The sequence below is a fragment of the Kogia breviceps genome, chromosome 17 (genome assembly GCF_026419965.1).
Source record: "Kogia breviceps isolate mKogBre1 chromosome 17, mKogBre1 haplotype 1, whole genome shotgun sequence".
NCBI lineage: Eukaryota > Metazoa > Chordata > Mammalia > Artiodactyla > Physeteridae > Kogia > Kogia breviceps.
In genome coordinates, this window is record NC_081326.1 from 40,106,039 (window position 1) to 40,129,898 (window position 23,860).

General features: G+C 41.8%; 2 protein-coding genes across 5 annotated transcripts in view; one reads left to right on the top strand and one right to left on the bottom strand.

Moving 5' to 3' along the window:
* Positions 1–1,713: 1,713 nt before the first annotated feature.
* Positions 1,714–22,824, bottom strand: MTERF3 (mitochondrial transcription termination factor 3). Of its 2 annotated transcripts, none has more exons than XM_059043630.2 (8): positions 22,454–22,824; positions 19,236–19,584; positions 17,787–17,939; positions 12,552–12,741; positions 9,745–9,892; positions 9,291–9,362; positions 7,975–8,136; positions 1,714–1,993 (listed from the first exon to the last, which is right to left on the bottom strand). In XM_059043630.2, exons 2-8 carry the CDS (start codon positions 19,567–19,569, stop codon positions 1,799–1,801), a joined length of 1,254 nt encoding a protein of 417 aa, XP_058899613.1. In that variant the 5' UTR covers positions 19,570–19,584; positions 22,454–22,824; the 3' UTR covers positions 1,714–1,798. The 2 variants fall into 2 exon arrangements, with proteins under 2 accessions (XP_058899613.1, XP_058899614.1); XM_059043631.2 differs by having other exon boundaries at positions 22,337–22,732.
* The window catches only part of PTDSS1 (phosphatidylserine synthase 1), a 66,816-nt gene continuing 65,569 nt past the window's right edge, over positions 22,614–23,860 (top strand). The window contains exon 1 of one of the 3 annotated variants that reach the window (XM_059043624.2): positions 22,614–23,170. In XM_059043624.2, the coding sequence (XP_058899607.1) occupies positions 22,992–23,170 (179 nt within the window). In that variant the 5' untranslated portion in view covers positions 22,614–22,991. The remainder of the gene's footprint in view (positions 23,171–23,860) is intronic. The other 2 variants (XM_059043625.2, XM_067017167.1) reach the window with 2 other exon arrangements.

Here is a 23,860-nt window from a genome sequence, read left to right on the forward strand (position 1 = left end):
CACAAAATCCAGCTCCTACCGGCATTAAGCCTAGAGAGCCTGGATGTTTGCTGGTAGCCATTAGTGTTGATTCAAAAATTATTTTGGGGTTTCCTTCTGGCATATGGCAGGATTGCACTTCTCTGCCCCCTTAAAGCTAGGCGTGGCCATGTGATGCTCTGGCCAAGAAAAATGTGAGACGTTCTTAAGAGCAATTTTCCATATTCCTTTCCCCTTCCATAGACGGGCTACATTTCAGACATGGTGGAAGCTCCATCAACCTCTGCCACTCAGATGATATGGAGCAGAAACTTTTTGGCCCCAAGTTGGACACGTATGAAATAAAAAATTCTGGGGTTTTAGGGCTGTTCATTACAGCAGCACAGCTAGCCTGTTCTGAGTGGGTGTTAATCAAGGCAAAATGAGGTTCTGAGCCATAGAAAGACTAGGCAGGATGGTTCCATGCTTTGCCTCCTGATTGAACCTTCTTCCTTGTTCCCTGTTGATCTCATCCATTAGAGAACTCTATGAAGGGACATATCCATGCCACACTCAACACTGTATTCTAGGAACTCAAATGTCTGTGGAGCGAATGGATAAAATACGCCAACAGGAAGGCCCTGACCAATTATGAATTTAGTTTCTCACAAGGTTTCAGGATATCCAGCACACAAAACCCCAATGCATACAAACTTCCCCCAAAGTTAGTGGTTTAAAACACTTTGTTTCTCCCAGTTCGGAATTCGGCCGGGTAGCTCTGCTCCGTGTGGTATCTGCTGAGGCTGGAATATCCAAGACGGCCCCTTCACTCCCTTCCCTGGTGCTCAGGTGGCAGAGCCAGAATAGCTCAGGTTTGGTCAGGAGTCTTGTTCCACCTCATTTCTCCAAGAGTCACCAGACCTCTTTCCATCCTGGCTCAGGGTTCCAAGAGGACAAGCACAGATGCACAAGTGTCCCACGAAGCAGAGCGCACCGGCTGTCGGCGTGGGAGGGGCTACAGTGCGAGTGCAGATACCAGGTGTGGCTCCTTGGGGGCCACCAGTGTTAACAGTCTGCTCAACCTTGTGATCCTAAGGCAGGTAAGTGAAGCCAGGATGCCTCATCTCACAAATAAAGAATCAGATGCACGGGTTAAATCATTTGCCCAGGATTACATATCTAAATGGTAAATGGAAAAAACAAAAAAAAGCATTCATGCTTCAAATCTTTACACACTGGCAAAAAGTCAAAGGTTTGTTATGGCCTGTTACTATGTCTCATTGCTGACCTTCAAACAACTTTCCTCCCTATCCCTTTTCCTTTCCTGATTCTCAGTAGCCAGCTTTGGGCAACTTTGATTATCTTTGCTCAGAAACATAACAGTGTAGATGATCCAAACTCGAATGTGTTCTGTAGCATAATCTAAGTGAGTAGTAGATATTAGAAGGATAATATAGCCTGCTCCAGAAACTCCTAACACTTCAAAGAAAATAGAGCTGTCTTGTGATGAAACCACTTTAAAAAACTTTGAAAATAAAAAGGAAAATCTTCGACTGTTCTCATCTTCACCAGAAGGACAACACACCAGCCTAGTAAACTGACTCTCTTTCTCTAAGCTTGGTATATTTTAATTCTCTCCTTCCCAAGAAGGAATTGATTCAGTCAAAGATGAATTAACTTACCAGGAACTTGTAAAAAACATCAACCAGAAGTGTTCCCAAATTTATAATATTAAGAAATTGTTTCCGATATCAATTGAGGTTTGAGGTTTTTATTTTAAAATATATTTATTCATATGTACATTCACTTTACATTATTACATTTTAACATCTATCAAAAACTAAAGAGTTTTTAAGAATTTTTCAAAGTCCTGTACTGAGGCCTTTGCCATCTCTTCACAAAATGTTTCATCAGGCACAGATACCAATTTGTCCAAAGAGATGTAGTTAGGTTTTCCTGGATCATACTGTGCTCTTCCTAAATAGGCAAGAAACAAATGTCTTTCTTTGACTTTAAACAACCTTGAATTAAATACCTAGAAAAGAAAAAAAAAAGTTTTAAAAAACCACTGTGCCCTGAAAGATGAACTATAAAAATATTTATCTGGCTAAAAATTTTAATAGGCTAACAAATATAAAGAATTGAGGGGGCGGAGTCAAGATGGCACACTAGGAGGATGTGGAATTCGCATCTCCTCACAACGAGGACACCTACCAGGCACCAGTGGGGGACCACGGACACGTAAGGGGACAAGAGGAACCCCCAGCGACCGGGTAGGACGTGAGGCGTGGGGGGAGTGAAGGGGGAGGAGAAGTGGAGGCAGGACGGGACTGGTGTCCCTGAGGGGCGGCTGGGGGAGGGGAAGGGATCCCACGCCGGAAGGAGGAAATTGGGGAACCATTGGGAGGGCAGAGGATCAAAAGGGAGCGTGGCCAGGTTTCCCCCACCCGCTTGGACCCCCAGGAACCTGCTGAGATCCTGGGCCTGATCCTCTGCCCACTGAGGAGGTCCAGCCGCAAGGGTCCTGAAGGAGTGGGAGGGAGGGAAAGGGGGAGCAAAAGTAAAAGCTGGACCTCCGGGACTGGTACCCCTGAGGGGCGGCTGGGGGAGGGGAGGAGTTCCTATACCCAGTGGGACCCACCCATGGTTAGGGGTCCAGCGGCGACGGGGGAGACCCTGACTGCACAATTTGTATTGAAACGGAAAAGACCCCAAAGAGCCAAAACAATCTTGAGAAAGTAAAACGGAGCTGGAGGACTCAGGCTCCCAGACTTCAGACTATACTACAAAGCTACAGTAATCAAGACAGTATGGTACTGGCACAAAAACAGAAATATAGATCAATAGAAAACAGGATAGAAAGCCCAGAGATAAACCCACAAACATATGGTCACTTTATCTTTAATAAAGGCGGCAAGACTATACAGTGGAGAAAAGATAGCCTCTTCAATAAGTGGTGCTGGGAAAACTGGACAGCTACATGTAAAAGAATGAAATTAGAACACTCCCTAATACCATACACAAAAATAAACTACAAATGGATTAAAGACCTAAATGTAAGGCCAGACACTATAAAACTCTTAGAGGAAAACACAGGCAGAACACTCTATCACATAAATCACAGCAAGATCCATTTTGATCCACCTCCTAGAGAAATGGAAATAAAAACAGAAATAAACAAATAGGACCTAATGAAATGTAAAAGCTTTTGCACAGCAAAGGAAACCATAAACAAGATGAAAAGACAACACTCAGAATGGGAGAAAATATTTGCAAATGAAGCAACTTACAAAGCATTAATCTCTAAAATATACAAGCAGCTCATGCAGCTCAATGTCAAAAAACAAACAACCCTATCCACATATGGGCAGAAGACCTAAATAGACACTTCTCCAAAGAAGATAAATAGATTGCCAACAAACACATGAAAAGATACGCAACATCACTAATCATTAGAGAAATGCAAATCAAAACTACAATGAGGTATCACCTCACACCGTTCAGAATGGCCATCATCAAAAAATCCACAAACAATAAATGCTGGAGAGGGTGTGGAGAAAAGGGAACCCTCTTGCACTGCTGGTGGGAATGTAAACTGATACAGCCACTATGGAGAACAGTATGGAGGTTCCTTAAAAAACTAAAAATAAAACTACCATATGACCCAGCAATCCACTACTGGGCATATACCCTGAGAAAACCATAATTCAAAATGAGTCATGTATGACAACATTCACTGCAGCACTATTTACAATAGCCAGGACATGGAAGCAACCTAAGTGTCTAGCAACAGATGAACGGATAAAGAAGATGTGGCATATATATACAATGGAATATTACTCAGCCATAAAAAGAAATGAAACTGAGTTATCTGTAGCGAGGTGGATGGACCTAGAGTCTGTCCTACAGAGTGAAGTAAGTCAGAAAGAGAAAAACAAATACCGTATGCTAACACATATATATGGAATCTAAAAAGAAAGAAAGAAAAAAGTCATGAAGAACCTGGGGGCAAGATGCGAATAAAGATGCAGACCTACTAGAGAATGGACTTGAGGATACGGGGAGAGGGAAGCGTAAGCTGGGACAAAGTGAGAGAGTGGCATGGACATATATACACTACCATAGGTAAAACAGCTAGCTAGTGGGAAGCAGCCACATAGCACAGGGAGATCAGCTCGGTGCTTTGTGACCACCTAGAGGGGTGGGATAGGGAGGGTGGGAGATGCAAGAGGGAGGAGATATGGGCACATGTGTATACGTATAACTGATTCACTTTGTTATAAAGCAGAAACTAACACACCATTGTAAAGCAATTATACTCCAATAAAGGTGTTAAAAAGAAAAAAAAATTATTATAAATGCTAGAGGGTTTAAACCCTTTGCCTTCTGCTAAGAAATTATGATTTAAAAGGGACTCAAAACTAACAAGCAGAACAATTGTAAAATAATAAAGGGCTAACTTGTAGGCAAAGACCAGACTAAACCAGGGAGACGAGAGGAGCTGTTAAAAAAGCAAATCCTCAGGCCCCACCCCAAAGCTCCCAAATCAGACACTTTGACAGTGGGACCCACAAGTCCTCCAAGTGATTCTGATGCCTGCCAAGTTGGAGAACCAAAGTCAGAGATCAAAGTTTATGGCATCAAAAATTGTGTAAGATTTCATAATCTGTGAAGCTTCCCTATTTTCCTTTCTTTCTTTCTTAATTCCTGTTGCTCTCTCTGACTAGCATCAAAATGAAATGAACCTGGACTTCATGGGTTCAAATGAACCTGCCTTGGCATTAAACTCCTGAGGAATAGAGTGAATACAGTAACTTTAAAAGGGAGTCAGAAGCAGGCTAAGTCCCTAAAGCGAGCTGCAAGGAAGAAGGGAGAATTGGGAGATCTGGCCAGACTTGAAATGGAGCCCTAAGCTGAAGAGACATCTGTGAAACTCCCTGGCAAGGCCCAATGAACGCACATTCAGTATTAGGTCTCAGGTCCCTCTCTTGACTGTATGTCATGATACACTGGGGACACTCCACATGGCACATAACCTCCAGGAGTCTTTCTTATATTCGAGTGGAGACAAAATAATAACAGATCACTTGGAAAGGACATTATGAAAAACAACTGTTGAAAACTAAAGTAATTTGAGAACAGTGACCAAAAAAATATAGTGTGCTAACTCAACGTGAGATCGGCTTGCTTTTGGAACAAAACATCTTTCACTCCCTCTGCAGAAACAAATTATGTGCTGCTCTGCCTTCATTTTGGTAACTAAATTCCCATTACTGCATTATTACTGGTCAAAAGATGTAAGAAGCTTTTAGATGTATTTCTTCAGAAGTATGACGCTTCCAGTGACTCTCGCCTTACAAAATTATCATACAACATACGGACAAGGCCACAAATGATTCTGAAGCTCCCAAACTATATTTCCTAAATATAGTAACACTTTGAAGCACTTATACAGCTTATGACCAGATATTACTTTCCCAGTGGTTCAAAGTGACTTTATTATCACAGATGTGTGTGATCTTTCAAGTCCAAAAGTCATGGCTCAGATTGAGTTTCTCTCTCTTTTTTTGTTGTTGTTGACCACCAGCAGCCACTTTGCAATGTCAGAAAAGTTTCATCCTATCAATGATCCGTTAAGTTCTCAAGGATTAAAACAAACAAAAAACACCAAAAAAACCCTAACTTAAGAATTACTGATCGCCTCCTGTCCTAACATAGACTCCAGTTCTGCCTTCACAGAAACCCACAGGGAACGAGGAGAAACAAGGTTTCAGGGGATCCTGAATACAGCCTCTTTCCTGAACTAGTGGTTTCCTCATGTTCATTACCCTCACTGCTTTTGTTATCCTTTGCCTACCATGGTCACTGCTTTGCAACGACTAACCATAGTTTTAAAGTTATAACTGTTTCCCAATTTTTAATTAATCATAAAATTATGTACCAACCAGAACTGTTATCTGCATGAGAAAACTGTTTCGCAGCACCAAGTTTTTAAAGCTCCAGCCAAAAATTTTAAGTCTACATCCATTCCCTCACTGTCAGTTAACGTATTTTGCCATTAATGAGGTTTTTTGTTGCTGTTTTCGTTCTCTTTTGTTTGGCTGTGCCACGCAGCTGGTGGGAATCTTAGTTCCCGGACCAGGGATCGAAGCCAGGCCCCCAGCAGTGAGAGCACTGAGTCCTAACCACTGGACAGCCAGGGAACTCCCAGTGAGGTTTTTTTTTAAAGCAATCCTACCCAGACCCCTAAGAGTCTGAGAATCCTCCCAATATGAAAGCCACAGGTCTATAACCAGGCTTCCCAGAAGGGAGGATTTGGGGAGCCTAAAATCTGTGTTTTTAAACAACTGATTGTGATGCATCTAGTGAAGTTTATAGTTTTCTCTACTTGGCAAGTTTCTGTCCACTGTTAAACCCAATTCATTCAACTGACAACTCAAATGTCACTTCTTAGAGTGGCAGTATATCTTTGGTAAGAGCATGAGTTTTCAAACTGACTGCCAGTTCTAATCCTGGCTCTGGCCCCTGGACAAGTTACTGAATCTTTTTATGCTTAATTTCTTCATTTGGAAAATAGGGACAATAACAGTATCTACCTCATATGGTTGTTGTGAAGCTTAAATGAATTAATACAAGTAAAGCAGTAAAGACAGAGCTGGCACACAGTAAATGAACAATCAGTAACTTATTATTTCTATAATTTTCCTACCCCTCCTAAATTAAATCAATAGCTGTATACAATATCTGTTAAGACAAACATTATGTAAAGCAATTACACTTTTAAAACTTGTCTTTCACACTAGATTATGAGTTCCACAAGAATACAGACCATGACTCATTGATTTTTCTATCCTCAAATCATATTCTCTTATCCTGCTCTACTGTCACTGAATTATCTATCAACCCAGTGGAAAACTAATTGTCATTGCTTTTTAGTTGAAGATTATTTACTTTACAATGTTTCTATAAGCCAAATTTTCACCACTGCAGGCTTCGAACACTTTTTATAATGAATACACATGCATTTGATGAAATAGAAAAATGCTCTATTAAGGGCCCATTCAGAGTGAAGTATAGGTAAATAAACACTACTATTTGGGAGGGAACTGCACCAAATGCAGTCTAGTTCTGACAGTTACACGAAAGTCATAGTTCTTTGCCCACCTTTACATCAAGAACACATTTGGCAAGTGGAGTAGAGGGATCACTTTAATGAAATTCAATCTTTCATTTATCCAATGAATACTCACTGAGTGTGTATTCACATGCCAAACAGGAAAGAAGGATGACTTTTATGAGATTCAATCAATCGTGTGTTCAACAAATATCTATCCAGTGCCTCCTAATTGGCTCGTTATAGTTCCAGGCTCTGGGAATTCAGCAGTATATAAATCAGACAAGATGTGCTTTCAAAAAGTTAACATTCTCGTGAGCGAGCAGATAATGTCACTCACCAAGTAAAGAACAGGAAAAAGTCTAATTAGCTTAGAAAATATAATTATGGCTTTGGCATGATAGCTAACTGGAACTGTTTTTATGCTTTGGTAGGAGATCATTATAACATGGCTTGTTAACTAATGGATTTAGATAGACTGTGAATGGAAAAGTACATTTAGAATTGAAAGGACCTTTAAGGGAAGTGATCTGTCTCAAATTTAAAGGGAGAAAAGCACAAGAGAGTATGTTAGATTCCAACAGGCAGAATGAGGACTAGGTTACAAACGACAGGGAAATAGATTCATCACTCATTTCTCCTCTGGAGACGTACACGAATGCCCGAGAAGATGTAAACTTTTCACAAGTGATCCATCTACTGCATTTGCTAGATGTGGTCTTGCTAAAAAGATGCGCAAAAGGAAATGTGACCTTCATACGACTCTCAGAACTACACTGCGTTTGGTCTGATGCCTTCACAAACAGCAAGGGGTTTTCACAAGCGGACTGTGCACATGGAGAGCAGCTCCAGATGAAGGGCGATGACAGCTCTTGCAGAACGGCGAGCTGTGCGCTCCTCACCTGCGGGAACTTGACCATGATGTGGTGCGGAACGCGCATCACGTGGTGCACGTAGTCGAAAGTCTCGGTAACTTTCCTTTTATTTGCAGTTAACATCTTCGGGATTTTGGTGATCATATGTTGAATTTCATTATGTCTAAAACCGAGTTCAAGCCGATAAACCTTAGAGAAAGATAGAAATCGCGATTTGGCTCATATGCCAGAGGACACATTGATTCGTTCAAAATTTAAGATAAGGACATTAAAATCTGGAGATGGCTATTCCAGGGTTCATAGTTTCCTGCCTCTGGGGTAACCCGAATTTTAAACCCCTCTCCGGAGGATGAGCTACTCACAGCCTGACGACCACCGTGAAGATCACCAAAAGGTGCAGCGTAATTACGAAATAAGAGTAACGGTGCTCACAGGAGGCCTGCTCAGGGTATCCGTATGGGCCCTACACCACACAGACCAACAGTAAGATTTTCAAAGTGCTTTCTGAGCCTCTGCTCCCCAGCACACTCCTATGCATGTCATCTGGAAAAACTACAGGTCAAAATTCCGAACAGAGATGATCTTAAAAAAAACCCACTCAAATGTAGGTTAGGTCCTCTGTGTGCATCCTTAGTGTCCCATGCTCTGATCACTCTGCAGGAGATCCCCCCACTGGACTGTCAGCTCCACAACGGCAAGGACTATCTGCCCAGCACAGGGCATGGGCAGGCACTCAATAAAAATTTCTTCAACCGCTGAGTATGAAACACTTTAGGTACCTCAGAAAATAGGCTTAATATAATAATTTCAAATAATCCAACAGCTTTGTATACTAACAAGTCAGCTGCCCCTGGTTCTATACTATTCTCTCGGAGGGAGGACAGTAAAGAGTGTCTGGTATGTTCTGTGGTAGATCTAGAGCTGGCAATCGGCACAGGTTCTAGGAGAGCCATGTGCTGGCTACTACTCTCTTCAAAGAAGCCTTCTGGCTCCAGGCTCCACAGCTCATCTCCCGCCTAGGTGATGAAGACACAGAACCTCACCCTGGGCAAAGGAAGCAGCTCCCAGGTCCCATCCAGATACTTAACCTGCTCCTCTAGGATTACGGGTATCAATGTCTGCAAGGAGACTAACTCATGTAACACCTGGTTGACATGTGAAAAAATTATAAGCTAAGATAAACTGCTTGCTAGATATTTATTATATCATTTCCTATGTCTATCTTTTTAGAAATAACTTCTTTTACAATCTAGTTTTCTTTAAGATGATGGGAGCAAATCTATCCTCTTCAGAGGACTTAACCACTTAAAGAAGCTGATTTCTCAAAAACGAAGTCACCTTACCTTCATGTTTTCCTTCACAGGCTCCAGACTTCCAGTTAGTAGCCTTGGGAGACGAATTACCAGATCTCTAGTCTACAGTTATAAAACAATCTATTATTAATATGTATGCATATTCAACTAGGTTGGAAAAAACAAGGCATTACTAGGAATACAAAACGAAAATTTAAAATATGACCCAGTAGAGAAATGCTAAGGAACCCAGAAATACATAAACTTAATATTGTTTGAGGAAAAAAAACCAATGCTCAGAATAAAACTTAAGAAACCAACTTGGTGGAATTATTACAAAATGATATAGCTATATGATTAACCTATCAAGGTAATTCATTCCTGTACAGAAAATATCAGGCATTTATAGAATTCATACAGGCCAAGTATCTGTTAGAAACATGAGATTTAACAGTTACTAAATGTAGCTGACATGGAAACATACAAATTCTCCCCTTCTCTTTACCTTCTTCACACTAAGTTCAAGTTCTTTCTGAAAAAATCCCAATCTGTTATCCAGTCTTTCCACTGAAAAACTCAGCAAAAATGGTGCATTTCTGACCATCTGTGCAATATCCACTTTACTGAAATTTTTTGACAGTAGATAAGCCACCCTAGAGAAACAAACAAAATACATGCACATATGATAAATATTTACTAGTGTCATATTCCCATACCAAAAGAAAGTTTAAGTAAAAACATTCTATAATAATGGCCCCAAATATGGTTAAAACAAAACAAGCATCCATCCAACTCTAGAATGGTTTCCATTTATAATTGGAAACAGAAAATATTTCTGAAATCCGCTAATAGACAGATTCCCTTTTCAGTTAATCTGACTTATTTTATTAGCTGGTAGAAAAAAATGAAATAGCTTCTGTTTAAGTTTTTTTTTGTTTGTTTTTGCTAAGAATGGAAAACACACAAATTAAGAAGGGATTCAGAACTCTCCACAGTATGAACTATAAAAGGGTTAAAAAGAATAGACAGAGCCAAAAAAAACTATCTCCAACAGAGAGTTATCGTAAGAATGTGAGGTGCAGAATGGTATGCATAAATGCTACAAACTGTATGTACATGTGTTCTTGTGTATGTGTACACATAGATACACATACATGCTTGTATATGATAGAACATTCTTAGCTAGTTGAACAAAAAACTTGATAATAGTAGCTGCCTCCATAGATGGGTCTTGCAAGGCTGATGAGGGATAGGAATATGTAGGTTGGAAAGGAGAATTACCATTTTTTTTTCCTTTTTATTGGACACAGGAAAGATCAATATCTGATTAAAATATTATTGAAATTGTTATCTATTGTGATAACTTTTCCAATAAAAATTGAGATATAAGGCCCAGCCAAAAGAAAATTTCTAATAACTTAAATGCAGGTTATTCATCTGAAAATTCTTAAAAAGAATCAACCAACTCTTTAATACATTTCAAATTCTCTTCATTGAAAAGAAAACAAGCATATGCGATCAGTGCTATTATAGAAATTCTAGAAAATAAGACTGCTGTACATACCAGAGCCAGAAGGTAAGTTCAAAAAAGATGATCATACCTTTGCCTCTTCCAGGAGAAGCTTATTTTTCACTGTATACCCTTCTGAGTACATGTGGTAAATTACCTATTAAAAAATTCCAAGTAACTTTGTAAAATGCTCCAATTTAATTTGGCAGTCAGCCAGGTTTAGGAAACATTAGACTATACTATTACATGAGAGTATTCTTTAATTGTTAGGAGCATGTGTGATCTTGAGCAAGTTAACTTAAGCTTCTTTTAAGCTTAAGTTTCCTTCATAGAATTAAAAGCAGGGAGACAGTACAGTGTAGTAGCCGGGACTCTGGAGTTAGACGAAGTGGATTTGAATCCCACTGTCACTTATACTAGCTGGGTAATCTTGGGCAAATTATTTAACCTCTCTGTGCCTCTCCTGTAAAATAGGGATATTAATAATAATGGTGCAGTAGGCAGCCTCTGAAACAGTTCCCAATGATCTCCACCTCCTGGTATGTGCTCTTTCTTGAACTAAACCTTGAGCAAAAGGGCAAGTTGGTTTTTAAATGGGGAGAGAATGAGAGTTCCAGACAGTCAGGAGAAGCAGAGCTAAACATGTCAGACTGAGTCTCCTAGAATCACTCTTTCCCTCCCCTGTATCGTAACAGCCTGTCTATAGTACACCAGACTGTAAGTCACATGAAGGGAGAGAGTGTGTCTAAGTGCCTGGCTTATATAATAAGGGTTCAAACTATTCAATATAAGAAATGTAGTTATTTTTGTTCTGTTTTTTCCTAGTTCAGAGACATTAGACTCTGATAGTTCAAGAAACTGCAAAGCTCTCTGAAACCACTGCGAGAATAGTCTAGGGGGAGAAGATTAGAGGCAGATTAGTTAGGAGACAGTTGCGGTATTCTTCACGTGAAATGATGGGGACCCGAGGTAAAGTTTTCAAAGTGAAGATTAAGAGAAATGCATTGACGGATTTGAGAGCGATAAAAACAGAACCAACAGGCCTTGGCAGTTTATTAGATGTGAATGATAAAAGAAGAGAAGCCAAAGTTAACACCAGTATTTCTGATCTGGGCAGCGGGGGGAACAGTGCTCTCTCATTCAGGCAATCTGGGAAGACCCAATTTACGTGAGAGGTGGGGGTGATGATAAATCCAAGGTGTGAACTTAGGAGACACAGACTCTGTCTCCCTCTCTGGTGTGCCCGATGCCCAGCAGGATTCTTACCTCACAGATCAGTACTATCTCACTGTAACAATTCTCACAGATGCAATAAATTCTTTGAATGTTGAATGAAGTACAAAGATGTTTATAAAAGTGCTATTTAAAGAAGAAAAGAGGGAAATCCAAAATAGACAGAAATGATTAAGCAAATTATACAATATTTGCCAAAACAAGGTCAAATGTCTACCATCAAAAATTGTCCAGAAAGAACAACAGAAAAGATCAGGCTTTCATAATTTTAAGCAGCGTACTATCAGATAATTTAGCCATTGTTAATGGATTTTTAAAAAAAAAAACGTATCCTAGTTTCCAAAGGATTGACTTAGCATTAAGTTGAAAACATAAAAATAATGATAGGTAGTTGAACAAAAGAACTGATTTAGATACCTAATTTTGATCAGAGAAGGTTCATAACAAAAAAATAACATTCACATTCATTAATTACCTCAGTAGATCCTTGTGCTTAAAAAAATAACTCACACAGATATTTCTTCATAGCCACTTCCAGGATTACATGAAAATCATTCTAGAAGCCCTACCTGGTCTTAAGATTTTCAAGGTCTTCAGAGAAAATAGCATAGTTTTTCGTCAGGAATGTTCCCAGTTGGTTATCCTCTATGCCCAAATCTTTAAGAAACAGGAGTATTTGCTTAATGTCTTTTTCAAAATCCAGTCGCAGAAGGAGGTTGGCTGCATCTGGATGTTTTTCTATCTTGGATAAATCCACTCCTGTAATAAATTACGAACACCATTTGAAGATAACTGCTTGGCTGAGGCATTAAACTTTATATACAGAAACACAGGAAATTACTGATGGAGATCAACAACCCATCCCAAGGAGACCTGAGACAGGCCAATAGAAACTTCTAAATATTTTTAACCTAATTTGGTTGCAGAAATAAAAATAAATTTTAAAAAAATGTAGTACTTATGTCAAAGCCATGTATAAAGGAAAACAGTGCATTTGGGGCTAAATTTCCACCCAAAACAAATTCACTACATCATATTGACCCAGGATCATCATTTTTACCAATGGTTTCTTGAGTATTGTTTGCAGGATGCTTATGAGCCCCTAATGATCTCCACAGTAACTGCTTAACTGGTAATTCTGCAGGGTAACAAACCCTATGAATTGTTACCTTCTTTGAAGTTTATCATTCCTTTAATTATAAGCATTCTTTTAAAAATTTGTTTAGGATCCCCTCCACAGAAGGAATAAAAGTTACCCTGTGTCTTACTCATTGTATTCTCCAGGCCTTTAGCATAAAGACAAGTACTTTGAAGGAGCTCAAGAAATGTCTGCATGAAGCAGGTGAATATACACAGCCCTCAAGTACAAAATGAAGCAGAAAGTATACCACCTTCAACCTTCACATATCCTTAGAATCTTAGGTAATCTAAGTAAATGAGACAAGGGACAGGAGAGATGAAGAAGGGGGAGAAAGCAAGTTGTTATTTTACTTTGGTTATGGATATAATTAGATGTCCACATTAATTAGGCAGGGAATCAAAGTAACCTTTGATTCAAAATTTTCATTAAAACTAAGCTTTTTATTCTCTTGCTTTTTTCCTTTTATCTGATTTTTAAAAATTAAACATGAATAGGAAAGGCCTATTCCTTATCTTTAAAATAAACATTTGAAAATAATGTAAAACTTTAGTTTAGACTTAAATTTTATATTCTTAAAAATATTTCTTCAGGTTAAAATGCAACTCTCGGGCTTCCCTGGTGGCGCAGTGGTTGAGAGTCCGCCTGCCGAGGCAGGGGACGCGGGTTCGTGTACCGGTCCGGGAAGATCCCACATGCTGCGGAGCGGCTGGGCCCGTGAGCCATGGTCGCTGAGCCTGCGCGTCCGGAGCTTGTGCTCCGCAACGGGAGAGGCCACAACAGTGAGAGGCCCGCATACCGCAAAAAAAAAAAAAAAAAAGAATTAAAAATAAATAAAAAATAAAATGCAACTCTCAAACCGATTTCTAGATGCAACTTTACAGTCTTAAATATAAAAACAGGGCTTCCCTGGTGGCACAGTGGTTGAGAGTCCACCTGCTGATGCAGGGGACGCCGGTTCGTGCCCCGGTCCGGGAAGATCCCACATGCCGCAAAGCAGCTGGGCTCGTGAGCCATGGCCGCTGAGCCTGCGCGTCCGGAGCCTGTGGTCCACAACGGGAGAGGCCACAACAGTGAGAGGCCCGCGTACCGCAAAAAAAATAATAATAATAATTTTTAAAAAATAAGGTTAAAAACAATGAAATAAAAGCACTGTTTTTTTCATGGTGTCTACAACCAGAAAAATAAATTATAATTGCATGTATTATTAGATCCAAATAGAATTCCAAACCCAAATTTCTTGATATTAAAACAGGTATTGATATAAGATGATCATGAACAGAAAAACAGATTACACAAACACACATACACACAGAATGAAGACCAAAAACAGATCCAGATGAACTACAAATCTAGTATGCAATAAGGACATTTCAGATCAATGAGGGAAAAGATGGACTATTCATTAAAATGTAATGGGACTTCTAGCTATATATTTGAAAAATAATAATTCCTTCTATGTCTGATACAAAAATTAATTTCAGCTAGATTAAGAATCTAAATATGTACTAACTCTAAAACTACTAGAAGAAAACACAGAATTTTAAAAATAATATTAAGTATGACTACATAAGCCATTGTATGGCTTTCTGTAATACATGTATTTGCATAGAAAAAGGTGGGGTAATGTATGTATTTGGGTAGAAAATTTGCACTCAACAAACTGGTGACAGTGGTTACCTTTGGAAAGTGGAATTGGAAGTGTAGAGATGATAAGAATTCTTTCTCCTGTAACAGTCTGCACTTCTAACAACTACATGTAATTCCTTTATAATTTAAAAATACTACTAATAGAAAAATAAATTAAATTATTCGATGGATGGATAAATAAGATAGAAACGAGTTCCAAAAATCTGTGATAAATGTGGGAAGGGATGCTTTGAAAATAACATAAAGGGTTCGGACTCCAAACTTAACTCAAGATTACAGCTGACATGTGCTGAAGTGCCTCACTCAGCATGAGCCGTCACACCCTGACTGTGCCGAAATCGAATTCCTGAAAAGCTGCCTCTTAACAGCAACAGGAGAGCAGAATCTCACCAGGAGAGCACGCTGCTGTCAGCACACATACTTGGGCTGACTCACGACTTCATTAACTTGCAAAAATAGTCAGTGAATGCCTCTCATGGACCAGGCACTTATGGGGATATAAAAAAATGAATAATGCATGATTCTAACTTCTAGGTGACCACAGCCTAAGTTGGCTTTACCCCATCAGTTCAGTGACTATAATTACCACTGTATTCAGTTATGGTTACACATGCCTAGTGTATTAATCAGGGTCTGGCAGGCAACAGCAGCTGTCCTAGAAAGTTCAAATGAAAAAAACTTAAATGAAGGGACTCTGTACAGTGGTGTGAGCAGAGTCAAGGGGACAAACAAGCGCATCCCTAGCGCTAAAGAGACAGGGAGGAAAGAGTGTTATGAGAACCCAGAGGGAGCTGGACGCTATAAAGAAAGGGCTGCTCAGCGGGAGCTGTTGCCATGGAGCAAGGCAGTTACATGACCCAAGGCTGGGAGGGAAAAGGGAAAAAAAACTCCCACCTGCCCTCCCTCTCCTCCTCCAAGTGCCCCCCACTGCTGAAGCTGCCCGGAAGCCAGCTGGCAAAGGAGGCCGAGTGCAGAGGTTAGCCTCCTGGGATAAAGAACAAGCAGAGAAAGGGAGAAAACAGATCTGAGAAACAGAGGAGAACCAGGACACTTGAGTCCTCAAAAATACTGCTTAACAATGCAATCATGGTTCCTCTAGGGTACTGTTATTTAAGTTGCTGCCAAGACGTGCTGCTGAAGTATCAGCACACAGGTGAAGGAATGGCGGAAACATATTTCAAAGCTCTAGGTGTACTGTGAATTATTTAAATGTAGGGACCACATGGGTCTTACGTTTATCTGGCATTACCCGTAGCACCTCTCACAGGGCTGGGAAAGCCCTGGGCTTTCATGCCTGCAGCAGATGTCATCTTTCTCTCTCCTTTGAACTCACAGAACACTTTATTTGTATCTCTGTGTGGAATTTATCACTTCACCTCTCATTTTTGGATTTCTGTTATTCTTTTTTTTTTTTTTTTTTTTGCGGTATGCGGGCCTCTCACTGTTGTGGCCTCTCCCGTTGCGGAGCACAGGCTCCGGACGCACAGGCTCAGCGGCCATGGCTCACGGGCTTAGTTGCTCCGCGGCATGTGGGATCTTCCCGGACCAGGGCACGAACCCGTGTCTCCTGCATCGGCAGGCGGATTCTCAACCACTGCGCCACCAGGGAAGCCCCTGTTATTCTTATGTATGTGTATTTAGATGCTCCTGAAGACCTGAAGCTTCTTGAGAACAAAGGCCATTCCCTATACATTTGAGTAACTTGCACAGGGACAGATGAGTAAACAATTATCATAGTGTTATTATTGCCAGGACTGAGGTAAGCAGGGGGTGATGCAAAGAGCCCAGAGGAGGGTCACTCTATCTGGAGGGTCAGAGAAGACATTTGGGAAGTTACTTGAACTTGAGTTAAGTTCTCCAGTTGTCAGACCTGGCCAACCAAAAGGAGGGAAGCGGCAAGCAGGTGAAGCTGAACGGCTAAGCAAGGGCCAGACCAGGAAGAGCTTAGAAGGGTTTCACGTAGGTCACTGACAGAGGCAGATGTGCATTTTGCAAAGAGCACTAATGTTAGAGAGATTACCGGGGCAGTACTGCTGAAAGGAAGACTGTCAAGCTAGGAAGCGCCTAACTTTTCACTGAAAACTAAGGCAGTGACTAAGCAATGAGAGAAGCAGTGGATGTGAGATAATCCCTTTCCCATCCTGTTCCTCTCAATCCCCCAAAGGAGGTTTCTTATCTGGGAAAATCAAATAAGAGAAGTGCCAGGTCCAGAGATAATGGGAAAAGCAGAAAGTGGCAAGAAGGTGCTAGGCTGAAAATATTGCTAAGAGAACTAACTAACCTAAGTTGGCAGGGAGATCTCTTGGCTGCCTTAAACCTTCCAGATCTAGGGGCATCCTACCAGTCGACAAGCTAAGATAGTTATGGAGCAGGCCTAGCGAGAAACCATCCACATCAGGAGGATAGTGGGCTACAGGAGGAAGGTCAGGGCAGTAGGGAAATGGAAGTAATATAGCATCTGATAGGGCTGACTGTAGGAAAAACTGTCCTGAGAGGCCACTGGAAGTTGTGGGGAAATTTAAAGAAAACTAATGCAACGAAAAACCAAGCAATTGTTAACTCCAAGAAAATGAAAGGTTGTAAAGGAAGGAAACAATCATAGCACACTTCCTAGACAGCAGTCGAGCGATATTTAGAATTATAGTGAAATCAGTGACTAATGATTGAGCTCAAAATTGTTAATACAGCCTATTGGGAGAATTGAAGAGAAGGAAAGGGAAAAGTATGTGTATACATGTGAGATTAACTGATGTCTAAAACTGATGAACCAAGCAACAGCACCATAAGCAATTACATGAACACTTAGAGGTTAAATACAAACAGAAAGAGCTAAGAAAGTAGATACTCTGGGGAACGGGGTGCGAAGTCAGGAAGGATGAAGCTGGGAGCACGGTTTTTCACTAGAAGCCTTTTCACACTATTTGACTTCTAGGCATGTGTATGTACTTTGATAAAGATTAAAAATGCTAATTTTAAAAGTAAGGCAATAAAATAAGTGTAGGTTACTCAGACTTACCTAGAAGCACTAACTTCTTCAGGGTCTCAGAATGATCCACATAGTCCCGGAGTGTGAATGAAGACGGGGGCAGTGGAGGGTCCGCAATAATCTGAATGGCCTCCTCCTCGGAAATTGGCTGCAATGGAGACAATGGAGGCAAATCGTCCAGTCCTTTGCAGCCAGGATATGGAAAAGGAGAAGCGAGTTAGCTCTCCAATCTGTACACTTGAAGCTCTTTCTACAAAGACTGCCTCTTGCCTCGTTTGCTTCTTTTTGAATCTTGGCATCATTTCTGAATTAAACATCTCAAAATTCCATATATTTTCTACCTTCTAAGAGGTAAGGTTAAGACTCTTTAGAGATATCAACTACTATTCCTCCAAGATGAGAAATCTGTTGGTAAAGTCCTGTACAAAATTCCTTTCCTTCACTTGTAATCAACAGGTATGAATGCTAAAGACCAACTGACCTTCAAGTACATCTTGAGAAAGAGATCGAGTTTACCACAGCTTGTTAAGTTGGCCAAAAGTACAACATACCAGCCTGAATTGTATGGGTTCAAGTCATCACATCCTGAAGTGTCTTCACTTTGATCCAATCCCTTCTCCTCCAAGTTATTCTCAAATGTCTGTAAGAGGACTTCTATGATTCTGTTTCTATCACCTACAATCCGCTGCCAAGGACATGACCTCTCTAGTATAGCCTTGAGTCTGAGGTTTGGTTTGTCTTAAGTCAAACCCTTAAGTATTGAAGATGCTGGTAACTGTAAGCTACCTTAGGCTAAGGAATCAGGGCCATGACTTTTTATTCTATTTTTGGTCTCTAATCACTACCCTTTCTCATTTCTCATAGCCAGCCTCCCCTCCCTGCCCTTACCCCCCATTTTGCTTCTTTCGTCTTCTACTTAACCTAATATTATCTCATTTACGGTGAAATATTTCTTGCATAGGAACGTGCCTAGAATGAGAAGCACAGGAGGGAGAAGACTGACTAGAAAAAACTACATGAGAGCACTTTTTGGGCTGTGCTATTTGTTGTTCTTTTTGTTCTATTTGTTGTTTGTGGTGGCTGTTACACAACTAAAAGCATTATGTCAAAATTCATAAGACCGTATACCCAAAAAGGAGGACTGTTACTTGGGTAAAATTATACCCTAACTAGGTATATAGAATAGGGTAAATTAAATCCTAATAAACCTAATTACCACCACAAAATTTTTTTTAAAGAATCTAAATAACTTAGAAAGTGTTATTCATATAGCTATAAAACATTCTTATACATATTAATCTCTAAACTTTTTTCTTAGTAAATTAGAGGCATAATAGAAGCAAATGAATAGAAGCAGCATTGTTCTTTTTCTTTCCTGGCACAAAGTATGACTTGAAATGGGTTAACAAAATGTAAACAGGTAGTCGTTCAATCTACTGAAGTGGGGCAAAGGGGAATTTTCTGAAACTTGAAAATTACCTTCTAGAGACAGTTCAGAATCAAAGCTGGGTATCTTTTGTGACTTCTGTGACGGCTCATTCACAGAAGGAAGCAGAGTGCTTTGGGCGCCATTAATCTCTTGCCTACTTGAGCTGGTAGACTGGGAACTATTCCACACAGAGGAAGTCCGAAAAGTCTTAAACCCCGACCGGAGAAAGCAATCGTCAGAGGACAGCTGAGGCTGAGCAAAAAAGCCAGGCAACAATGTTTTTCCTGCTCTGGGAAAATATTTTCTGAGTGGCGTAGCAGTAAGGAAGCTACTCAACTTAATTGAGTAGAGCCATCTGGGTATTTGTTGGGCTAGCAGGGCCATTTTTCTTCAAGTAGCCTACAAAAGAAATACATAACTATCAAAAAAGAGAAACGTATTTTACTTAAATGTTTAAAACAGTATTCAAACAACAAAAAGATAAACTGGAAATTATTTTTTTCTAATTAAAAGGTGTTTAATAAATTTAGATCCCTAAAGCAGTCAGATGTTTTTAAGCTCAGGAAAAGCCAGAAACAAGGCAGTTTCAGTTACAAACCAAAAGACAGGAACTTCTGAACTGGAAAAATAAAGATATATTTTGCAATTTAAAAACAAAAAGCAAAATCAGTGGTGTAAGAAAACAATTAGAACAAAAATCTGTTAATGGGGCTTCCCTGGTGGCGCAGTGGTTGAGAATCCGCCTGCCGATGCAGGGGACATGGGTTCGTGCCCGGGTCCGGGAAGATCCCACATGCCACGGAGCGGCTGGGCCCGTGAGCCATGGCCGCTGTGCCTGCGCGTCCGCAACGGGAGAGGCCACAACAGTGAGAGGCCCGCATACCACAAAAAAAAAAAAAAAAAAAAAAAAATCTGTTAATGTTCAAATTACAGCGGCACCTGTTAATATTTAAAGAAAACAGGTGATGCAATTAAGTGCTCTTGAAATCTGGTTTGAAGGACATTTAAGAAGAAGATTGCTGATCAAAATAACACTGAATTATTCAGATGCATTTTATGTATGTACATTAATCACAAAATAAAAACAGGAAGAATTCTATTTAGTCTTAAATGAATCATAAAATATTATCATTGCTATCTAGAAGGTTGTTTCTTGCTTCATTCTCAGGGTTGAGAACTATTATTACACAGATAAAGCTGTTCCTCAAAAGAGAATTGAACAAAACCAGTTTTGCCAAATTCTGTTTGACTGTAGGAAAAAAGAAAAACCCTTTTAAAAAAGGGGGTCAAAACTAATAAGCAAAATGAACAGAAATAATAAGCAACCAGCAATGAATATATGTATATTTTGACCGAAAAAGCAGTTGTTTTTAAAGAGACTGTTATCAGGAAAGGACTTTTACATTTAGCCAGCTTAATTAAAGGGTAAATTTGGTGCATATTATTTTTTTTTTTTTTTTGCGGTATGCGGGCCTCTCACTGCTGTGGCCTCTCCCATTGCGGAGCACAGGCTCCGGACGCGCAGGCCCAGCGGCCATGGCTCACGGGCTTAGTTGCTCCACGGCATGTGGGATCTTCCCGGACCAGGGCACGAACCCGTGTCTCCTGCATCGGCAGGCGGATTCTCAACCACTGCACCACCAGGGAAGCCCCGGTGCATATTATTTTATATTAAATAAGACAATCCATATAAAATACAGCATAGAGTCCAGCATATGCAAAATGCCCAACAAATGTTAGCCATCATCATCAATATTATTATTGATTACACAACCAAACATAAATGAATTCTGAATTAACTGTTGCATACAACTTTTTGATTTCTCTCTATACTGAAATTCAGCTTGTTTTATGCTCTGAAATAGACCAGATAAATGCTTGAGGGTCTAACCTCCTCTTAGAGATTTGTGGTTTAGGGAAGTCTCCTGAAAGGAATTTATAAAAGTGAAATGTCTCACTGTCATTCTGAAATGATCTTAGAAAGGAAAAAAGTATTTACAATAAATAGGCTTGTGGGATAGGTGACTTTTGTTAAACTTTGGTGGGATGAGCCTCCAAATCTGCCGTGTTTCCCCTCAAACCTACAGTATTCATTCTCTGCACGGCAATGTCACCAGGGCATTGAGCTGGAAGCCAGAAGACCTGTTATGCTGCATTAAGACTAAGTTTCTCACCGTGATCCAGCACAACGACTGGCCCAGGATGGGGCGTTCAATAACCATTCTTTAAATGACAACTTTTAAAAAGGTTATGGGTACAATAAGATGATTCTTAAGCTCCAAAATGTTTTGACTTCTCAGTTTGTCTAAGCAATGTCCTACTTTAAAGCAAACTCCTGAAATCCCAAACCCACTCTGAAGCCTCTACAGTAAGGCTCAAATTAAAACTCCTCTCACATTAGAACGATGTGCTTTTGAATTCTATCCATATTCATTAAAAGATCTTTATGCAAACAACTAATGTTTATCCTTCTGTTTTTCTTTACAAGCGCACTATCTTCACTACATCATCATATGTTCACGAGAGCAGGGCTGAGTCTCATCTCTGGATCCACCCTCCCAGTGACTATTCCCTCTAGCCCAGGGCCTTGCACTGCTCCAATGTTTTATGGATGGAAATGAATCAGTTGCAACTACGGTTAGCTCATCTGCTTACACAGTATTTAAACCCGGTAAGGCATTTGCGCATGTGTATAAAAGCCCTACCCCGTGATCAGCCCTCTAACACGACCCTTTTCATCAGGAAGATTAAAGTCAAAGAAAAAAAAACCTGCAATAATTCTGAAGTCCATTCAAATATGTCATATACTAGTTCTCAACTGTGTGCCTTAGTATTTCGTTAGGAATAGGAATTGGCACTTAAATATTCTTTGGCGAGGGTTCAAGATTTCGACCTGTGTAAGGCTAATATATGAAATCAGGAGATGAAAGGTGGGTGGGAGGATGGCTTCGTAATAAGGGGCTTCTCATCTACTGCTTGACGCCCTCCCTAGGCCATTTTAACAAGTCCATTTTAGTTCCCCAACCGAACTTCCGGAGGAAGGCCGTTGACACGCTGGACCTCCTTCCGCGTCCTCCGCAAAGCGCGCGAATAAGCAAACATGATTGCGTTTTCGTATCATCAGCCAAGAAAACAAAACGAAATTATTCACCCTTAATTGAAGACCTAAAGGCCAAGAGGTCCCCGGGCGCGGCCTACACCAGGATAGGGTTGGACCCGAACCCTAGCAGGGGGCACGCCCCTCGCTCTCCGGCGGCTCCCGCTTTACCTGTAGCGAGGCCTATGCCTCGTGGTCTTTCTCGCAGGGGCCACCAGACTGGCCAGGCCGCGTGGACTGCCCCGCAGCACAGATGCCCGACTTGTCTGCCCGCCCGCCTGTGCTCCTAGCTCCCTAGCCCACGTGGGCTGAGGCCGGAGTGAGCCAGACCATCTGCGAGGCTGCACGGGGGGAGAGCGGGCGGCGTGCGGGGAACAGAGCCGGCCAAGGGCCACAGTTTCCCTTCTCCTGCGCGCCGCCTCCTTCCAGACACTTCCACTTGGAATCTAAAGCCACCGCGAGTCCTTAGAGATGCCCGTCCCCCAACGCCAGCCAGGGACTGGCGAGCGGCGCCCCCCTCCCGAGGCTGCATTGGCGGCGCCGCGACCCCGCCCTCCCGCGCCGGTCCTTCTCTCCGCTCCCCGCCTTTGCTCCTCGCCAGAACCGGCCCCGGCGTCCGGCCGCCTTCTCGGTGCGGCTCGTCACCTCCGGGGTCCCAGCCTCCACGGGCCGGGGCCGCCGCCGCCGCCGCAGGACGGGGAGGCGGGCCATGGCGTCCTGCGTGGGGAGCCGGACCCTGAGCAAAGATGATGTGAACTACAAGATGCATTTCCGGATGATCAACGAGCAGCAAGTGGAGGACATCACCATCGACTTCTTCTACCGGCCGCACACCATCACTCTGCTCAGCTTCACCATCGTCAGCCTCATGTACTTCGCCTTCACCAGGTGAGGCGGGCCGGGCTGCGCTGGGGGCGCGCCTTTGGGCGAAGGGAAGGGGCGGATGGGAGGCCGTGGCGGGGAGCATGGCCGGGTGAGGAAGTGGGCTGATTGCTCCACGCTCACGCTCTTCCACCGGCGGGTATGTCACCTAGCACACCCAGCTTCCTTCCCGACAGCTCCTCTGGACCGGCGTTCGTCCCTACCCTCCAACCCACCCGCATCCCCACTCGCATCGCCACCGCCACCCGTCTCCACACCACCTTTCCCCATACAGCGCCTCGGGCCACATCAGGAACACTCGTGGGTCACCTAGCACGATCTCCTCCCCCGCCCTTCTCCCGCGGCTCTCAGCGTCGCTCCCCACACACATCACGACGCTGGCCCCCTCCTCTCCGGCCTCCGTCCCTGCCTAGCACACCGCATGAATCATCTGGTATGCACCACTTTCAGCACATACCTCTTCACACTGAAAACACCCCTGTCTTCCACGCACCATACACAGGCCCAGGACACAACCCAGACCCCTTCCCGCGGAACTCCTCCAGTATTCGGGACTACCCGCGTGCACAAAATGCACACGTGCGGTGCACTCCAGTCTGTATGCATGGCACGCAGATCATCTCGCGTAACCCTTCCCCCAACCTCAAAGACCACTGTCTATACCACAACAGAAGCTGCGGCCGTGGACATACACAT